Genomic DNA, 16413 nt, shown 5'->3' on the forward strand with positions numbered 1-16413 from the left:
GGGGAGATAAGAACACAGGATGATGCAGTGAAAGATACTGTACAAATGACGTTAATGAGTGCTTGTGAAGGGTGGAGCTGGTCAGTTTATTGGTGTCCATGGCCAAAGTTGAGAGCACATGGAAACTTGAACCCGGCACACAGTCATGAGTCATTTCCGCAACTGGAAACAGAAGGATGCCTCCAGTGGGGCAGGAAACAAAGGCGCTCTCCTGGATACATTTTGACACACTTTGCCGCCTGTAGATCACATGTGGCTGATACCCAGCTTCTGATAAGGTCAGTGATTTCACATACTCTGCTGGTGTGATGAGGAATCAAACCAGAAAACGTGCATTAAAGATAGATTTAAGCGTTGAAGATTAGAGTGTTCTGAGGCTTTGCCAAGAACTGCCCCCACCATGTGACCTTTTACACACTGGCACACCACATCACCTCATGGGTTTATTTTATTTTACTGTCTTACAGGGCTGTTGCTCAGAATACACTCACTGTCTGCTTTTGTGTCTTTAGTGCGCCACATTGCATCAGCACTCTCCACAAAGCCGGCAATGATGAGAGGCGCCCTAAAAGCTGTTTTAATTTCAAGCTCAAGGCTCCGTTAAAAGGATGGATGTCCTTTACATTCAGTCCTCCCCCCCTTTCTGGTTGCTTTGTCACTGTTGTCATGAGCGCTGGAGCCAGCCAGAGAGGAATCCCTGGAATCTTTTTTGGCTGACCTGGCTCTGAAAAGTAATGGTGACATTGTCCTAGTAGCAGACCCGACTCCTAGATGCTTAATAGTAAATTTCAGTCCCTGCATCATGTGTAAGAATAGTCTGTGGCCCTTCTGGTGCCTCAAAGAAACTAAAAATGAAAAAGAAAAAAACATTCAACAGTGACTGTATGCCCTTCACAGTTTCCATAAAATACGCAATAATTTAAGCATTCTAAAATAATTAGACTGATATAGATTAGTTGCAGTTTACAGCAGAGTGGAGCAGTGAGTTTAACTCAGCAGCAGTGATAGGGTTAACATACCCATATGGTGTACCAAGAGGTTTGGTCCAATGCTGCTGTGGGCCAACAGGAGAGCGAAGGCTGGGTGGGGAAAGAACAGAAGGGAGAGGACAGCGGGGCATACACTCTCCCAACACCTGCACCTGGTCACTTGAATCTCACTCAGTCACCTCCAAACTCACTTTTACGGATCAGCGGACCAACATCTCGATCACATCACGGTGATGGTTGTTGCCATCCAGGTTTAAACTTTTTTCTCTCTCTCTCTCTTTTTTTTTTTTTTTTTTTTTGGAAAGAGTGGAAAAGGCGTTAAAGGATTAGTTGTTTCCCCCTCCTCCTTCTCCTCCTCCTTTTTTAAAAAAATATGTTGAGTGAATGCCTTTGGTCAATGGCGACCGATTAGCCTTCGGTTTTTCCTCAGAAGAGGAATTAGCAAACCTATCGGATTGTTTTATGCCTGCGCAGAGCTGCTGACAGAGATTTTCCAGCTCAGCTCCGAGGCGCAAAACGCGAGGAGTGCAGCGGTAACATCCCGCAAGTTTGGGATCTGAAAGCCCGGTATCAAAGGTAGGACATTTAACTTCTCTCTGGTTTAACTTTTAACTCAGGTTTGGTTACTCTGTAGCGTGGTCTGGATGGCAGATGACTGGAGTGCACGCATTTGTAGCCCACGGCTCCTATTTCTGGATGTTGAGTTCACAGGTAAGCGCGCACTCCTCCCGAAAAAAGAACAAGGTTATAGAAATCCTGTAATTATTATTATTTTTCTTTAAATGGAAACCATATAATAACACAGCAGAACTTTAATCTCTACTGCTGATCCCACCCAAGCACAGAAAACCAGCAGGAGTGCCGCCACTTGTACAAATACCACGAAAATCAGGCCATCTCGAACATGTAGTCCCTCGGGCTCAATATAATGGTTTAGTAACACCCACTAATTGCATTTGTAACGATATTTTTAAGGCATTTCAAGTAGACTCACCCTTTAATTATTTTTTCCATCTTCATCTAAATATTGGTAGGTTAAATGTAGCCTTCAGAGTCAGCAGGTCATAGCCATTATGTATTCAAATTAGGGTCAAATATGTTTTCTAATTATTTGTCAGTATCAGTTTATTATTAATATTTTGTATATCATGTTTTTATTTATAAAGTCATAATGTTAATGTTACATGGGCTGACTACAAAAAAAAATCTCACACCATTGTATTTTCATTGGTCTCTACCTCATTTCAAATATCTCACGGTGCATGACGGGTTATTAGCAAGTAATATACGAGGTTTGATAAAAGCGAATAGGAATCAAGCTCCCATGGTGCGTAAATATAGCAATTGTGTGAATATGCCAAGAAGACTGTGAGGTATTCCCAGCAGCTTCTGTTTTAAATTTCTAAATTCTTACCATGTCAGTCATTTCAGTTTCATCAGCTTTTTTATGGCTGCATATTTTTTTGTATTATGTGTGTCAGATAAATGAGTGGCTTATTGTGAAAAAAAAAACAACAAAACCTTTTGTGAAATCCCACCCCATTTTTGACCATGAATAACTCATTTCCAGGCTTGTACCATGTGCACTGGAGGCCTCGGCTACACATATGTCATAAGGAGGGGGTGAAAAAGCCCGAGGGATAGCTTATAGCCCGAGCAAGGCACACCTTCAGGGAGACAATTTAATGGATGTTATGGACTCAGCTTTTAGTATTCATAATTTATATGGGATCCTCTCAAAGCAAAGTGCAGATGCATAATAAATGTCTGAGTTAAGGTCTAACAGTTAGGCTACGTTTCAACACCCCTAAACTGTCAGAAATTGTTTCGGCCAGGACTACCTGTGTCTTTGAACTGTCATATATTTCATTTCTCAGCTCCTGAAAGTACACTGACATGCTTTGTTGAAAAGACTGAGGGAAAACCAGAGGGACTCATTGATGGGCATCTTCATCATCTTTTTGATACAGTTTTCTAAAAGAAACATGGGCAAAATTTATGCAAAACAAACTGTAATGTGTACAAGATGAAGACCACAAGGCATTAGTCTTCTTTTTCCAACTGACTGTATACTTACAAGTATTATTATACAGTCTTGACACATAACTCACTACGCTTACACTTTAAATAAATAATAGGCCTGTCATATTTTCCAGCGCAGGTGCGAAGATTTGGACGTTGTTCTCTCCTGCCAAACGAGACGTCTTGCCTTGGAAGGCTGCAGGCCAAACTTCTGATCAGAGAGATCAGAGAAAGTGAGAGAGACTAGCTTGCCTGTCCTCCCTTCTTTCTTTTTATGTCTCCCATTTCTCATGGGGCACTCTATAATAATAGTTCATTCGTCTTTCTTCTTTTCGTCCAGATTTAGATCTCTGTGGGCTACCTGCGTGACTGTTACCATGACAGCATCTGGAGCCCAGCTCCTCCTTTTGGCCCTCTGTGTTTGCAGAAGCTTGGGCGTGCAGCAGTCTGCTCCTCGGGTTCGCCTCTCCTTTAAAGGTGAGTTCGTTCAGATTAACTAGAACTCTTCTGTCAGCGGGGATTATCGTAATAGTTTATTGTACTTTTTTGGTTTCTCCCGCAAAGCCACTCGCTTGCGCAAAAACTCACCCATACACCCACGCGCGCATCCGAACTAGTGGTTCTATTTCCTTTTCATGCATATGTAAAGAACGTATTTCCTGCCACACGTCAAACTGTGCAACGCTGAAAACAAAAGGTGGATATTACGTGTGGATACTGGTAGTGCCCTTCAACAATTTGTCCCCACACCCTGAAATCCACACGCACTACAGTGTGGCCTGTCAGTTCTTTGTTTTTTGACGTCTGACGGTCTGACACAAGAAGGAAACAGCTGAAATTTGATCATGACCTTTTTGAAAGCCAGAGTAGATTTGAGATGGGGCAGATAGTGTTTTCTTTGAAGCTTTTTTTCGCAGGTGTTTGGGATTTTCCCGTGTTGTCTGTTCCCTGTCGTCATTAACTATAATAGCAGAGATTCGTGTTACAAATATGTGGAAGACACCTTTGATCCAAACAATGTCGGATGATTACAGGTATTTTCTGCATCCCTATCATGTTGTCACTTAAACTCGCAGAAAGACACACAAACACACACATGCGGGCATCACACCTGAACTTCGTGTAAGTGAGAATTAGAGGTGTGAGTGAGATTTATAACGTTCCCGAGCGCTTTCATGTGGAGTTGAGTCAGAACCTTCTGTTTGCAGGTCAGGTCTAGGCAGTGCTGACATGCTTGCTTCATTACGTTCTTCTAGTGCAGCGATTTAATGGGAAACATTTATGATTTGGTACAATTTCAAGAAAAGCCACCTGAGGCAGATTAGAGGTGAACTAATCACGGGATCTGTGCTTTATAGCCAGTGCTGTTTTGAATTCAGCTGATTTTGTAACACCAAAGACACGCTGTTGACAGCTCTTGCATACGGAGACACTTTCCATTTGGGGCTCGAGAAAGTAATTGCTGTGCATTTTTGCGTGACTTTTAACGCTAATCCCCTTTTGGTAAACAGCTTATACATACCAGTGAGTTTTTGCAGCAGTTTGAACAAAGTAGAAGTCTGACCAGTTGCGCAAGCTCGGTCTTGAACTTGATCGTGTTCCTCTCAGAAAAAGGAATTCACATCTGTCAGGAGCTGTCCTTGACAATTTCACTTTCAGGAGGATGTTTGTAGGAGCTGAAAGGTGAACGCTAGATTGTTCGTAAGAGTACGTTCGCAGACTTAAGTCACCCTTCCCCCTAATACCAAACAAAAAAAGGAAAAGAAAAAAGTTGGATTTACTCTGCAATTCTTTTCTGCGACTCCAAGGATTTATTGTTCATTGTTTGTGACAGCGAGTCTCTTTGTTCCCTTGAGGCGCCTGTGGAGGAGGTTTTTGAGGAGGCTGGAGGACATGTGACTCTTCTGAACGAATGAGCCGGGCTGAGTGACACTCTGGGGGTACAGGAGGCCTGGAGAGGAAAGGAACACTACACTGACTTCCCTGCTGCTGGGAAGTTGTATCAGTCATAAGCGCCGAAATGGGAATAACTGTAAATCGGTTGAATTAGTGTTGCTAGAGAGCAGAATCGGCAGTGTAACTGAAGCCATGTTTTAGAATCTTATGCCCTCGCAGTGCTGTCAGCAGTTAGCTAATACTCGAGAGACGTCTGGGACTACAGTAAATGGCAGCAGTCATTAGTGCCTTAGTGACAATATGTTGTCAAGCTGTAACACGAGAGCTCATAGTGGCCCAGCTGTGGCTTCATACTTGAATTGTGTGTCCTTCCCAGTGTTTCCCTGTCAGTGTCAGAATGTTGTCAGGGGGTAAGTGTTTGCTGAATGTTTACCAGATGATGGCAGTACATTGTTTGCTATTTTTGGAGAATGGAGACATGTATAGGGGTGTGGTGTTTCTACATTTAGCCTGTTCAGTGAATCCACTATGACCCAGTGATGTGGCGCTTGTCCAGAAGCTTGTTATCCTGTGTTCACCTCTTGGGAACAGAACCAGACCTCATCCCACCTCTGAGACTCCATCCCATGTTGCCTGGAGATCCGATTGCATAGCTTATTTTTGTTGCACCTTGACTGCATCCTGTTAACACGGGCCTCAAAAGGAAAATGGAAGGTGCTTTGATGTAAATAGAGATTGTGCTTCCTCTTGATTCCCTGTAAGCCCACTTCTAAGGGTCTCTGTGAACATTTGTCAATATATAATCCTGCTGTCTTTACCATGAGTGTGCCATGTCACAGTGTGCACATATGGTGGTCAGAATTTTGCACATGACACAGATGTATGAGCGAGTCTTACTTTGTATGTGTTTAAACTAGTTGTTAGATGAAAGAATGGAAACTTTCAGAAGTAAAGTCCTCCACAGTAGAGTCCATTTGTCTTGCAGCAGATGAAAATAGCCTAATCGGGGTTTTCAGGAGAACAAAAAAGGGGGAAACATTTTTCACTGCATGTCTTAACAGGTTACGCTCTGCTGAACACAAATCTGATCTTAAGAATTAGCCGTGAGTTCCACTGACCGTGTTTCCTAAGGGACTCGCTTTTTCGTCTAACTCCACAGGGCACGCGGTGCCTTAAACTCAATCAGACAGCCAGGACGCATAAAATATTAAGATCTTAAAAGCGAAAATGTTTCCTAAAATGCTCTAAGTTGAGTTATATTTAATCTGTGACACACATTTTCCTGCACACAAGTGAGAAGTATGCTGTTTAAGGGACCATAAGTTCATCCAAGTCTGTAATGAAACATGGTAAAAGCATAAAAGGAATAATATGACTGGATTTTCTCCACATGACGCTGGTTTTTCCGAGTGGCGAAGTTGTAATTATTTTTTAACAAACTGGCAACACTTTCCAAACAGAACTGATGGACACAAGAGCGGCACGACCCTTCAGCTTCACCTTCAATACCAGCGATTACCGTGTACTTCTGATGGATCAGGACCAGGGACGTCTGTACTTGGGCAGCCGGGAGTACCTGGTGGCTCTGGACATGCACAATGTTAACAAGGAGCCACTCATAGTGTGTATAAATTCCTTTCTTCCTAAATCCGCTCTGCCATTTGGTATGTGGTATTTAGTCTCAGAGTGCATTGATCCTTAATAATTCACTGTTTGGGGCTATTTGTGCTTTTGGAACAACAGATCCACTGGCCAGCATCTGCTAAGAGAAAGGGAGAATGTCAGATGACAGGAAAGGGAAAACAGGTAGCGTCAAGTATTTACATCCTGTTCTTTCAAAAAAGTTGGAGGCTCCTGCTTTCAAGATACAGTGTTTGGATTCCATTTGTCTTACTCTCCTTTGTCAGGGTGAATGTGCCAACTTTGTGCGGTTGATAGAGCCGTGGAACCGCACCCACCTCTACACTTGTGGAACAGGAGCGTACCAACCCATCTGCACATTCATCAACAGAGGCTGGAGGGCAGAGGTGAACAAGACGATTACCGTTCCCTTAGAGGCATTTACAGCAAAACCCCTCCAGCTTTGTCCTCGCTAAATATTTCACAGCTACCACCCGGGGCGCTGATTTGTTTATGATTTCCCATGCTCCCTTGTGATGTCTTAGCGGTCTATTTTCATGCATACTGACTATCTAATCTGCCTCTGCAGGACTACCTGTTTAGGCTGGTCCCTGGGTATGTGGATTCGGGGAAGGGAAAATGTTCCTATGATCCCAAACAGGAGAATGTTGCAGTTTTGATCAGTAAGACATGACTGATTTATAGCCAGAAAAAAACCCACTAAATTCCTTCTCAAACTCCTTAAGCTACTGTTTTACCACCCTGTTTTTTTACTGTCCCACCTGTGCAGATGGTAATCTATATGCAGGGGTACATATCGACTTCATGAGTACAGATGCTGCTGTGTTTAGGACCATGGGAGGAAGAACGGCAATCAGGACAGAGCAGTATGACTCCAGATGGCTCAACGGTGAGTAAGTGTGGGTCTGAGTAGGTAAATATTACTGATTACAGGTTATTGTTCCGTTCATTTTTTTGACAACCACTTGCCTCAATCCTCTCTCTGCTTATCTGTTTTTATCCTCCAGAGCCTGTGTTTATTCGAATCCAGCAGATCCCTGACAGTGCAGAAAAGAATGACGACAAACTGTACTTCTTTTTCCGAGAGAAGAGTCTAGACTCCAGCGGCGGGGCGAGTCCCACTGTTTTAGCCAGGGTGGGAAGAGTGTGTCTGGTGAGCCAAAGCACACTGCGCAAGTTGTGAAACTATAAGCAGCTCACCTTTTTAATATAAAATGCATTGACCTAATTTCTTTCCTGTCTAGAATGACGAAGGAGGACAGAAGTCCCTGGTGAACCGCTGGACGACGTTCCTGAAGGCTCGTCTTATCTGTTCGGTGATAGGAGAAGACGGAGTGGAGACACGATTTGACGAACTACGTAAAGTCATAATAAAATAAGCACTGTGTTTAAACTGGTTGCATTATAACTTGCCTATAGCGTTATTGATTTGCATGTCATTCTTTTAATAGGGGATGTGTTTATACAGCCAACGCAGGATGAACGAAACCCTATGGTGTACGTTCTCTTCACTACAGCAGGGTGAGACATATTTGGAGACTCGCCCAATGAATTCACTTCTCATTCAATCTCATTAACTCAGTTTTTATTTTCACACATTTTTGTGGACATAACTTAATTTCATGGGTAGGGTGCAAGCTGTCTCCTACCTCTACTTATTACCTTAATTGTCTGTTTGTGCTCAAGCTCTGTGTTCAAGGGATCAGCAGTCTGTGTTTACTCGATGGCTGATATCCGCAACGTATTCAACGGACCGTTTGCCCACAAACATGGCCATAATTATCAATGGACAGAGTACACTGGCAAGATTCCCTACCCAAGGCCTGGAACGGTAGGTTTCTGTCACGTAATGTCCAAAATGACACAATGGAATAAAACCCAGATGCTGAAATTTAAATCAAAAGGAAGTCACCAGATGATGCACACGAAATCTCCCCTCCTTTTTTTTTCCACCCAGTGTCCGGGAGGAACCTTCACTCCTGGTATCCGATCCTCAAAGAACTTTTCAGATGAGGCTGTGAATTTCATCAGAGCCCATCCCCTCATGTTTCATTCAGTTTACCCTATCCATCGCCGCCCCCTGGTGGTGAGAACTGGTGTGGACTATAGGTACACTGCCCTGGTGGTGGATCAGGTGGATGCTGTTGATGGGCGCTATGAAGTGCTCTTCCTGGGGACAGGTGAGACAACTTCAGGGATGATTGCACATGCTCGGTTGAAGTTGATTTCTTTCTTTTTTTTCATGCAAATGTTGTTTTTGATCATAATTCATTCATACTTCTAGATCGAGGCACTGTGCAAAAGGTAATAGTTTTGCCTAAGGACCCAACAAGCATGGAGGAGTTGACACTAGAGGAAGTGGAGGTTTTTCGGGTATGTCTAAATGTGTGGTCCTAAAAAGTACACAGTGCAGTGTGTTCTAAGAAAAGGGGTCATTTATTTTTACATTTTTCTTTTTTTAATACGTTTTTAGACCAGAGCACCAGTCAAGACTATGAAAATATCATCTAAAAGAGTAAGACAAATCTAACCTGGTCATATACATTTCTTTGCATGTATTAAAACAAATGCCCCACAGACACTTGCTGAGTTTTTTGTTTGTTTTTTTTGCTTGTGTTGCCACAGCAACAGCTGTACGTGTCATCAGACGCAGGGCTGACCCAAGTGTCGCTTCACCGCTGCGGGGTGTACGGCAGGGCCTGCTCTGACTGCTGTCTGGCTCGGGACCCCTACTGTGCCTGGGATGGAGAGAGTTGCTCTGCTTTCACGCCATCAACCAAAAGGTTAGGGACGTCTCACAAACCTCTATACTATAAAGTAAGGATGTGACAATATAACGTCAAATTTCAATGAATTTGAATTTGAATTCTGTCTCAGGAGAAGCAGAAGACAGGACGTTAAACACGGCGACCCGCTGAGGCAGTGCAGAGGCTTTAACGCCAAAGGTGTGGCAATTTTATGTGTTTTTAAAATGATGTAAACTTCAAAATTTAGCATTTTTTTTAACTTAATTTTTTTTTACCATTTAAATGTCCAGTTGAGAAACGTCTGAGAGAGACAGTGCAGTTTGGAGTAGAGGGCAGCAGCACCTTCTTGGAGTGTCAGCCTCGTTCTCCCCAGGCCACAGTAAAGTGGCTCTTCCAGAGAGAAGGAAAGAGGAAAGTGGTGAGGAAGAGCAATCTTTTTTCTTTTTCCTTTTTTTTTTAAAGATGCAAAAGGAATCACTTCACTTTTTGGTAACTATCTTTATTGCTTTTATTGCTGAGAGTTTATTTTTTTCCAGTAAGTATCGAGGTTTGTGATCACTGGCAACAAAGAAAAAAAGTCCCTTCTTCCAGCTTAGAAATAGCCACACAATGCTGTAAGCAACAGCAGACCCTGTGTATATAAAGCAAAATAATTTTACATATTAAAATAAGAACACGTGCATTTTGCTACCTTTTATATAAGAGGCTGTTTCTGTGTTTCCACAGGACAATTATTTGCCCTATTATTTAAAATTATTATTTAAACTTGTTCCCTTTCTTTGACTTATCTGCTGTTTCACCCTTTTTCCTTCAGCTCAACCGTGCCGGAGGGGTTGTTAAGACCAACCACGGCATCCTTCTGAAGTCTCTCAACCAAACAGACGCTGGGCTCTACCACTGCCTCGCCACTGAAAACAACTTTAAACACACGGTGACCCGCATTGCGCTGCGCATCCTTGACCGAGACATCGTTTTAGCTCTCACCGCTCAAGACGAGGACGAAGAGCCAAAAACCCATCAGACACGGCCATACTCGCAGTCCTCCCTCGCCTCTACACCATTCCCGCCTGAGATTAGACTGATCAACCAGTACTGTCAGTCCTACTGGGAACAAATCAGTCCCAAACAGCAGCAGCAGCATAAGCGCACCAGCCGCAGGCACACAGAAAGCCAGGACCAAGGGCTCGGCTAGGAGACGGGACCAACACTGTCCGGCACTGGCCTGTATAGACTTTATGGTGGACTTTCATTTGACACATCTTTGGGTGTCACTTCTATTCATTAGGCAGGCGATGCTGTCTTTCTGTCCTTAACGTGTATTGGTGGTTTTGCAAACGCCAGCCCAGTAAATACATATGAAATATATTTTACACTACTGATGACCACATTCTAAGTTGTAGCATACATTTCTATTCTCCAAAACACAGCTGTATTACCAATGTGGTTAAAAAAAATGAATGAATAACAGACTGCACATTGGGGTTGATCACATATTTCACACACACTTTGGTGTTGATTTGGACAAAGAATGACTGTGATGTAAAGTATATGTAAGATATAGCTAACGGGCTCCAACACGCAAAAACACAAGTATGTTCTCTTTTAAGTATCTTGAAACAGAAATGTAATATATTGATTGTGAATATAATATATAAGGTCGTGATGCAGTCATTGGATTGCTCTTGCATAACGATGACAAGAATGCATATTTTGCATGCGTACTGTTGTTGTTTGTTGCAAGTTGTACATTTAACTGTTCTGTTTTCTGGTGTGTTACGATGTTTGTAAGGTGTATTGTTTTATGTTAAGCTAATTCCATTGGATTTTGTCATACAATGACTCCCTTACTGTCCTGTGCATTAGTGACCTACAGTATGTGAGTATTGAGGCTATGTATAGCGTACAGTGTTCTTCCAGTCATGCACTTTGTAGGTGGTGGTATTTGAGGGAACTGGGGATTTTTGCACAGATGTTTGAGAATATGATACAGGAACCTACTTTTTTTTTATGTATAGTATGTTATAAAAATGGGAACGAAACTGGCTCAGATTTAGTATTGTTGGTGTTCTGTCATAAGCTGTAGTCACAGGTTGGTTTTTGGGTTTGTGTCTTTTTTAAATGGCTCTTTAAGCATATTTTCCACTCGGAGCCGCTTTTCACCTCTGCTATGTGTTGTGATGCTGATGAATCCTACACTGGAAGTGTTAGAAAAAAATATAAGCATTTCAGAATTCTCATCAATTTGTTCCTTTCAATCTTTCATATTGAAATATTTCTTTCATTTTATTTCATTTTTTTTACGAATCCCCTACAAACAGTACTTTATCACATATCCAAGCTATACTCCAGTTTGCAGTTAACAAATCTGTAACAGATCATCGCATGTAACAGTTCATGGGGTTAAAACAAACATCAGAACTCAAGCAAGTGGAAAATTCACAAAAAACAAGAACAGCTAGATCAGTCATCCCATTCATCGTCATCATCATCGTCATCCCCACCGTCATCTTCACTTTCATCTGAAAGACAGAACAAATATAAAGTGTTTGTAGCTCTGATGGTTTAACTCATGCATGCATACACTCACGCACCACTTTATTAGGTACACCTAGCTCGCACTGGTTTGGACCCCCTTTTTCCTTCAGAACTGCTTTAGTTTTTCAGCAAGTTACTGGAAAGATTTCACAGAGATTTTGATCCATATTTGCATGATAGCATCATACAGTTCCTGCAGATTTGTCAGCTTCACATCCATGACGCAAATCTCCTGTTCCACCACATTACAAAGGTGAGCTATTGGAATGAGATCAGAGCTTGGGAAGTGACGCCTAGTGTGGTCTTCTGCTGCTGCAGCTCATCTTCTTCAAGATTGGAGTTTGGATGTGTTCAGAGATGCTCCTACCTTGATTGCAGCTAGTGAGTATTTCTGTTACTGCTGCCTTCCTAACAGCTCAAAGCAGTCTGGCCATTCTCCTCTAACTTTAACGAGACATGTTTGCCCCAGAGGTTTGCTCCTGCTACCCAGCAGTTCATCCAAATAACTTCCTGATATTTTGTACGTGAACCAGAGATGATTGTGCAGGAAAACATCAGTATATCAGCGGTTTATGCAACACTCTGACCAGCCCATTCGGCACCAACACCAAAACATGTCATATCCGCTTACTTAAATCACCTTTCTTCATTATCCTGATGCTCAGTTTGAGCTTCAGTAGGTGGTCTTGCCTACATGCCTAAATGTACTGATTTAGTGCTATGAGATTGGATGATTAGATATTTGCATTAATAAGCAGCTGAACAGGTGTACCTAATAAAGAGACCAGAGTGTACATAAAAAGATGTTACTGGTAGTGTAATATTTACCAGAGGAATGGATGACTTTGCTTCTCTTCTGCATGACCATCATGAGAGCACCGACAATGCCTTCACCTGACTCTGCTGATGCAGGTGGAGCTGGATTAGGGTCGTCTGTTACCTGTAATACACAACACCACAGGAGGACAAAATGTAAACGTCAGTACGCTCTACAAATATCTCGGCATGTTGCAGCATGAAAATCAAGACGTTTGACTTATGTAACAGATGTTCTTGAGAAAGCCGAGTTTCTTTACATTTCTCAGTTTTTTCCCGAGTCGGATCTGATCCAGCAAAGCTCCTCTGCTGTCTCCTCCACCAATGGAAGCGGAAGTAGGTCGTGGTGCACCGCCAGATATGGGAGGAGGAGGAGGGAAATCTGAAGAAACTGAAGTTTGGGGAGGTGGCGGTGGTGGTGGTGGAGGAGGAGGAGGTGGGCCCCCTCCCCCTCCTCCTCCTCCTCCTCCTCCTCCTCCTCCTCCACCACCACCAACCCCTCTGCTGGGTGTAGACGGGACAGGAGGAGGTGGAAAACCTGCGGAGCGCTGGCTTGGTGGTGGAGGAGGAGGAGCGCCGTGGGAAGACATGGGAGGTGGGGCATGAGGAGACCTTGAAGATGGAGGAGGTGGAGCATGTGATGGCGGGGGTGGCGGAGGGCCGCTTCGGCTTGATGGAGGAGGGGGTGGTAAAGATCCACGAGAAGGAGGTGGCTGGGGAGGCGGGCCTGCTCGCTGTGAATGACCTGGAATGGGAGGCAGGGGGCCAGAACGGCCTCGCTGGGGTGGAGGGGTTGGAGCAGAGGGGCTAGAGCCTGGTAGCGGAGGGAGGGGCCCCTGTCTGCCAGGTGGAGGAGGTGGAGGTCCTGTAGCTATACAATTGAGTGGAAGAAGGTATAAACATATATTACAACTCATCCACGGTTTAACAACGAGATCAGCCTGTTTGGAACAGTGAGATAGTTAACTGAGTCAAAAACGAGGCAGTGAGAGTCTAACCTGATCTGTTCACCTCCCTTTTGACTGCCTCCATCCCTCCTGACTGTTCAATTACATTATAGATGAGCTGAGAGGTTCTTTCATCCCTCATTTCAGCTTCACTAATGCCAGCTTGAGACAGCAGCCGCATCAGGTCAGGGTCCAGGTTGTTAGGGTCCCACCCCACATGACTTACATGCCTGACGGAAGGAAAGAAGAAGGAAACAGTTTATTGAAGTTAAATTTAAACAACAAAATATGAACATTGCTCTAAAACCTCTGATAAAACTTCATTTTCAGCGAGTCATACACTTACTTAAATCCACTAGGTGCTCCTATGTCTGCTTTGGAGAGCTTGGGGCCTTTTTTCTGCTTCTTCTTCTTGTCCTTCTTTCCTTTGCCTGTCGCAGCAGAGGCAGCAGCAGGTGTAGGCACCGAGCGATAGCGTGAAGACTGGATATCTGGGTTTTGAATGTCCACTGTGGCCATGTGAAAAGAAGGAGGGCCACTAGGTCCTGTTTTTGGAAGACGTCCAGATTAGCACACTGGTTAATATGTTCCTAGTATGTTTCATTTTATGTATCAATAGTAAAAGTACACAGCAAAGACAGCAGTTGCACACCTTTTTCAGGTGGGAGTGGAGGCAGGGAACTTCTGTCTGCAGTGAAAGAAAACAGAAAATTATATGTAGCACTACAGTTTGCCACGTTTACACAGCATACTGTTTTGAAGTTTTTGCCATCTTACCACTAGTGTGCGGGGGGCGCTGTTTCTTATCTGTGAGAGAGGTGAGAGAAACCATTTTGCATAAACCCCACACACAGCCGTTGAAACAAATGAACGACTTGTTGTTTCATATATAACCACGTATCAGCCTGGAAGCGATTTTTTTCTAAGAGTACTAGAATAGGGTACTTGATAAAAAAAAAAAAAAAAAACTTCCTCATTTAGTGTAATTTTAATGTTTGTTTGTTTTTCCCCCACAGTGCTTTCTCAAACATATATATTAATCTCAAACCATCTATACACAAATAAATTGTGAGTAAGTGGTAACCATAATATTTCAAATGTATTCTTTGCTTTCCCATTCTAAAATGAGACATCAAAGCAGTGAAAGGCTGTGGCCTCACTGACCTTGACGGGTGTTTCTTTGGTTGATTTTTTCCTGAACAGCAGTTTGGAATATGTCTGCTTCCTGCAGATCACAGAAGTTCAGTCCGACCTGGCAGTCCTACAGTGTATAACAAACGCACACAGAATCAAGATTGATGATTTTTGACCCATAGTGATGATTACACCAGAAGTAATTGCACCACATCACATCATAATTACAGCTTTAAGATGAGCTAAAACAAGGGGTGTGCTTACATCAGCAGGAAAGGTATGAAAGAATGGCTTTGGGGCTGAGTACACAATTTGGTTGTAGAGCTCCTGCTCCCAAACCACACTCCCGACCTGTAAAAAGAGTGAATTAATATGTCGGTCTTGTGAGATTAGAAACTTAATCTAAGCTATCTAATACGGGACCCATTATGTAGGGGGTTACCTTTAAATCAAACATCCGTATGAAATAGGAGCGCTGAGGGTTGTCTTTGACGAAACAGGCCACCCCAGTGTGCTGCAAGCTCCACATGGATGAACTGTTAGGTAGAGCCATGAACAGCTGTGCGACTGCGGTGGCCATGGACTGAACACATAGACAAGACAGACAATGAAAAGAGCTCAGAGCTGATAGGAAACTTGAGAGCTCTTTATTACATTTCATATGTAAATTTGCAGCTTTGCAGTGAGAATAAACTTCCTCATCTGCTTTCATTTGTTCAGATAAGGCTTAAAGTTTGTGATGCTCCTAGTTTTTCAATGCAGCCTTCTACGTAATTAAAATGTGTAGCTTGTGCACATCTAGTGTTTTGTTATTATGGCGGGGTCACAACTGTAAACGCTATTGTTTACCTCAGAGGCCAAAAGCAAGAACTGAACAAGGCCAAAGCTGAGCATAGTGACTAATTCTGACAGCAGAGGAAGAATTGGTTCAGCCACCATTTCCTGTTACAGCTACCTACTTTTTGATGACCTAATGTCAGCAAATAATGCTTGAATTCACAAAAACTATCAATAGATTTCAAAAATATAGAGTAAAATAAGACAGGCCTTCAAATGGACCAAAAATAAAGCGACTAAAAGCATTAAGAAAATAATCTGCCAAAAGAGAGTTGAGAAAATGATGGTACAACAATGCTGTGTTAAAAGTATAACAGTCCCCAACCCATTGTTAAACTGTGCATCAATTAGAATGATGTGTACTCCAGTGTACGCCGCCTTCTTTTAAGGTAAACGCTTTTAACGAAAAGGATACAAGTCAAGACAGATAAAGCAGAGCGACATTCTTTCAGTTGGTAATCCCCTCCCGGGTCAGCTAAGAACTTACAGCACACCTTCTGCCCAGCAGCTCCTCCAGCTTGTCATTCTCCTGTGGGCTCAGCAGAAAGCTTTGAGTGCTCTCTGTTTTAGTTTTAGATCCACGACTCATAGTCCTGTGATAAAACCGGTTATCCTAAACTACTGTATGCACGGCATTTGAACAAGCGCCCTTGCAACAGAATACTCTCTATAGTTAGCTCTACAATCAAGGAAGTTTCTCTTCTCCCTTCTTTGCACACATCAACTCAAAGCCGGAAATGAACGACCACATTTTTTCTTCTCTCGCTCAGACCCAGAGCACAAACGTGTTACTTCCATTTTCAGAAGGAGGAAGTGCAATGTTATATCTCTCCTCCTCAAGTAACGTTC

At 43.0% G+C, this 16413-nt stretch overlaps 2 protein-coding genes across 5 annotated transcripts; one reads left to right on the top strand and one right to left on the bottom strand.

Annotated features, from left to right (window-relative positions):
• Positions 1-1082: 1082 nt before the first annotated feature.
• On the top strand, positions 1083-11471 carry LOC146645302 (semaphorin-3F-like). Of its 4 annotated transcripts, none has more exons than XM_085392943.1 (19): positions 1083-1565; positions 3151-3244; positions 3352-3488; positions 6368-6528; positions 6651-6713; positions 6815-6934; positions 7117-7210; positions 7318-7437; positions 7556-7701; positions 7793-7907; positions 8000-8069; positions 8235-8379; positions 8506-8728; positions 8833-8921; positions 9022-9063; positions 9174-9331; positions 9426-9493; positions 9586-9713; positions 10110-11471. In XM_085392943.1, exons 3-19 carry the CDS (start codon positions 3389-3391, stop codon positions 10485-10487), a joined length of 2220 nt encoding a protein of 739 aa, XP_085249069.1. In that variant the 5' UTR covers positions 1083-1565; positions 3151-3244; positions 3352-3388; the 3' UTR covers positions 10488-11471. The 4 variants fall into 4 exon arrangements, with proteins under 4 accessions (XP_085249069.1, XP_085249071.1, XP_085249070.1 ...); XM_085392945.1 differs by having other exon boundaries at positions 1432-1565; positions 3146-3244; XM_085392944.1 differs by having other exon boundaries at positions 1563-1700; positions 3146-3244.
• A 124-nt stretch (positions 11472-11595) lies between these two features.
• LOC146645303 (actin nucleation-promoting factor WAS-like) lies at positions 11596-16276 on the bottom strand. Its single transcript, XM_085392946.1, has 11 exons — positions 16052-16276; positions 15170-15310; positions 14992-15078; positions 14758-14854; positions 14371-14400; positions 14246-14281; positions 13940-14138; positions 13645-13823; positions 12907-13517; positions 12659-12770; positions 11596-11814 (listed from the first exon to the last, which is right to left on the bottom strand). The coding sequence occupies exons 1-11, from the start codon at positions 16151-16153 to the stop codon at positions 11756-11758; spliced, it is 1653 nt and encodes a 550-aa protein (XP_085249072.1). The 5' UTR covers positions 16154-16276; the 3' UTR covers positions 11596-11755.
• Between the last annotated feature and the right edge of the window lie 137 nt (positions 16277-16413).

The sequence above is a fragment of the Rhamphochromis longiceps genome, linkage group LG20, assembly GCF_057381845.1.
Source record: "Rhamphochromis longiceps isolate RC_006_pf linkage group LG20, R_longiceps_female_GT1.1, whole genome shotgun sequence".
NCBI lineage: Eukaryota > Metazoa > Chordata > Actinopteri > Cichliformes > Cichlidae > Rhamphochromis > Rhamphochromis longiceps.

Excerpts from the sequence above, each read along its gene's own strand:
- LOC146645302 (XM_085392942.1), top strand. The coding sequence starts at position 1,634 with ATGGCAGATGACTGGAGTGCACGCATTTGTAGCCCACGGCTCCTATTT. Across the intron at positions 3,245-3,351 it reads GATCAGAGAGATCAGAGAAA|ATTTAGATCTCTGTGGGCTA; the intron begins GTGAGAGAGACT and ends CTTTTCGTCCAG. Across the intron at positions 7,908-7,999 it reads GACACGATTTGACGAACTAC|GGGATGTGTTTATACAGCCA; the intron begins GTAAAGTCATAA and ends TTCTTTTAATAG.
- LOC146645303 (XM_085392946.1), bottom strand. The coding sequence starts at position 16,153 with ATGAGTCGTGGATCTAAAACTAAAACAGAGAGCACTCAAAGCTTTCTG. Across the intron at positions 15,079-15,169 it reads TACGGATGTTTGATTTAAAG|GTCGGGAGTGTGGTTTGGGA; the intron begins GTAACCCCCTAC and ends CTCTTTTTACAG. Across the intron at positions 13,824-13,939 it reads GGAGCACCTAGTGGATTTAA|GCATGTAAGTCATGTGGGGT; the intron begins GTAAGTGTATGA and ends TCCTTCCGTCAG.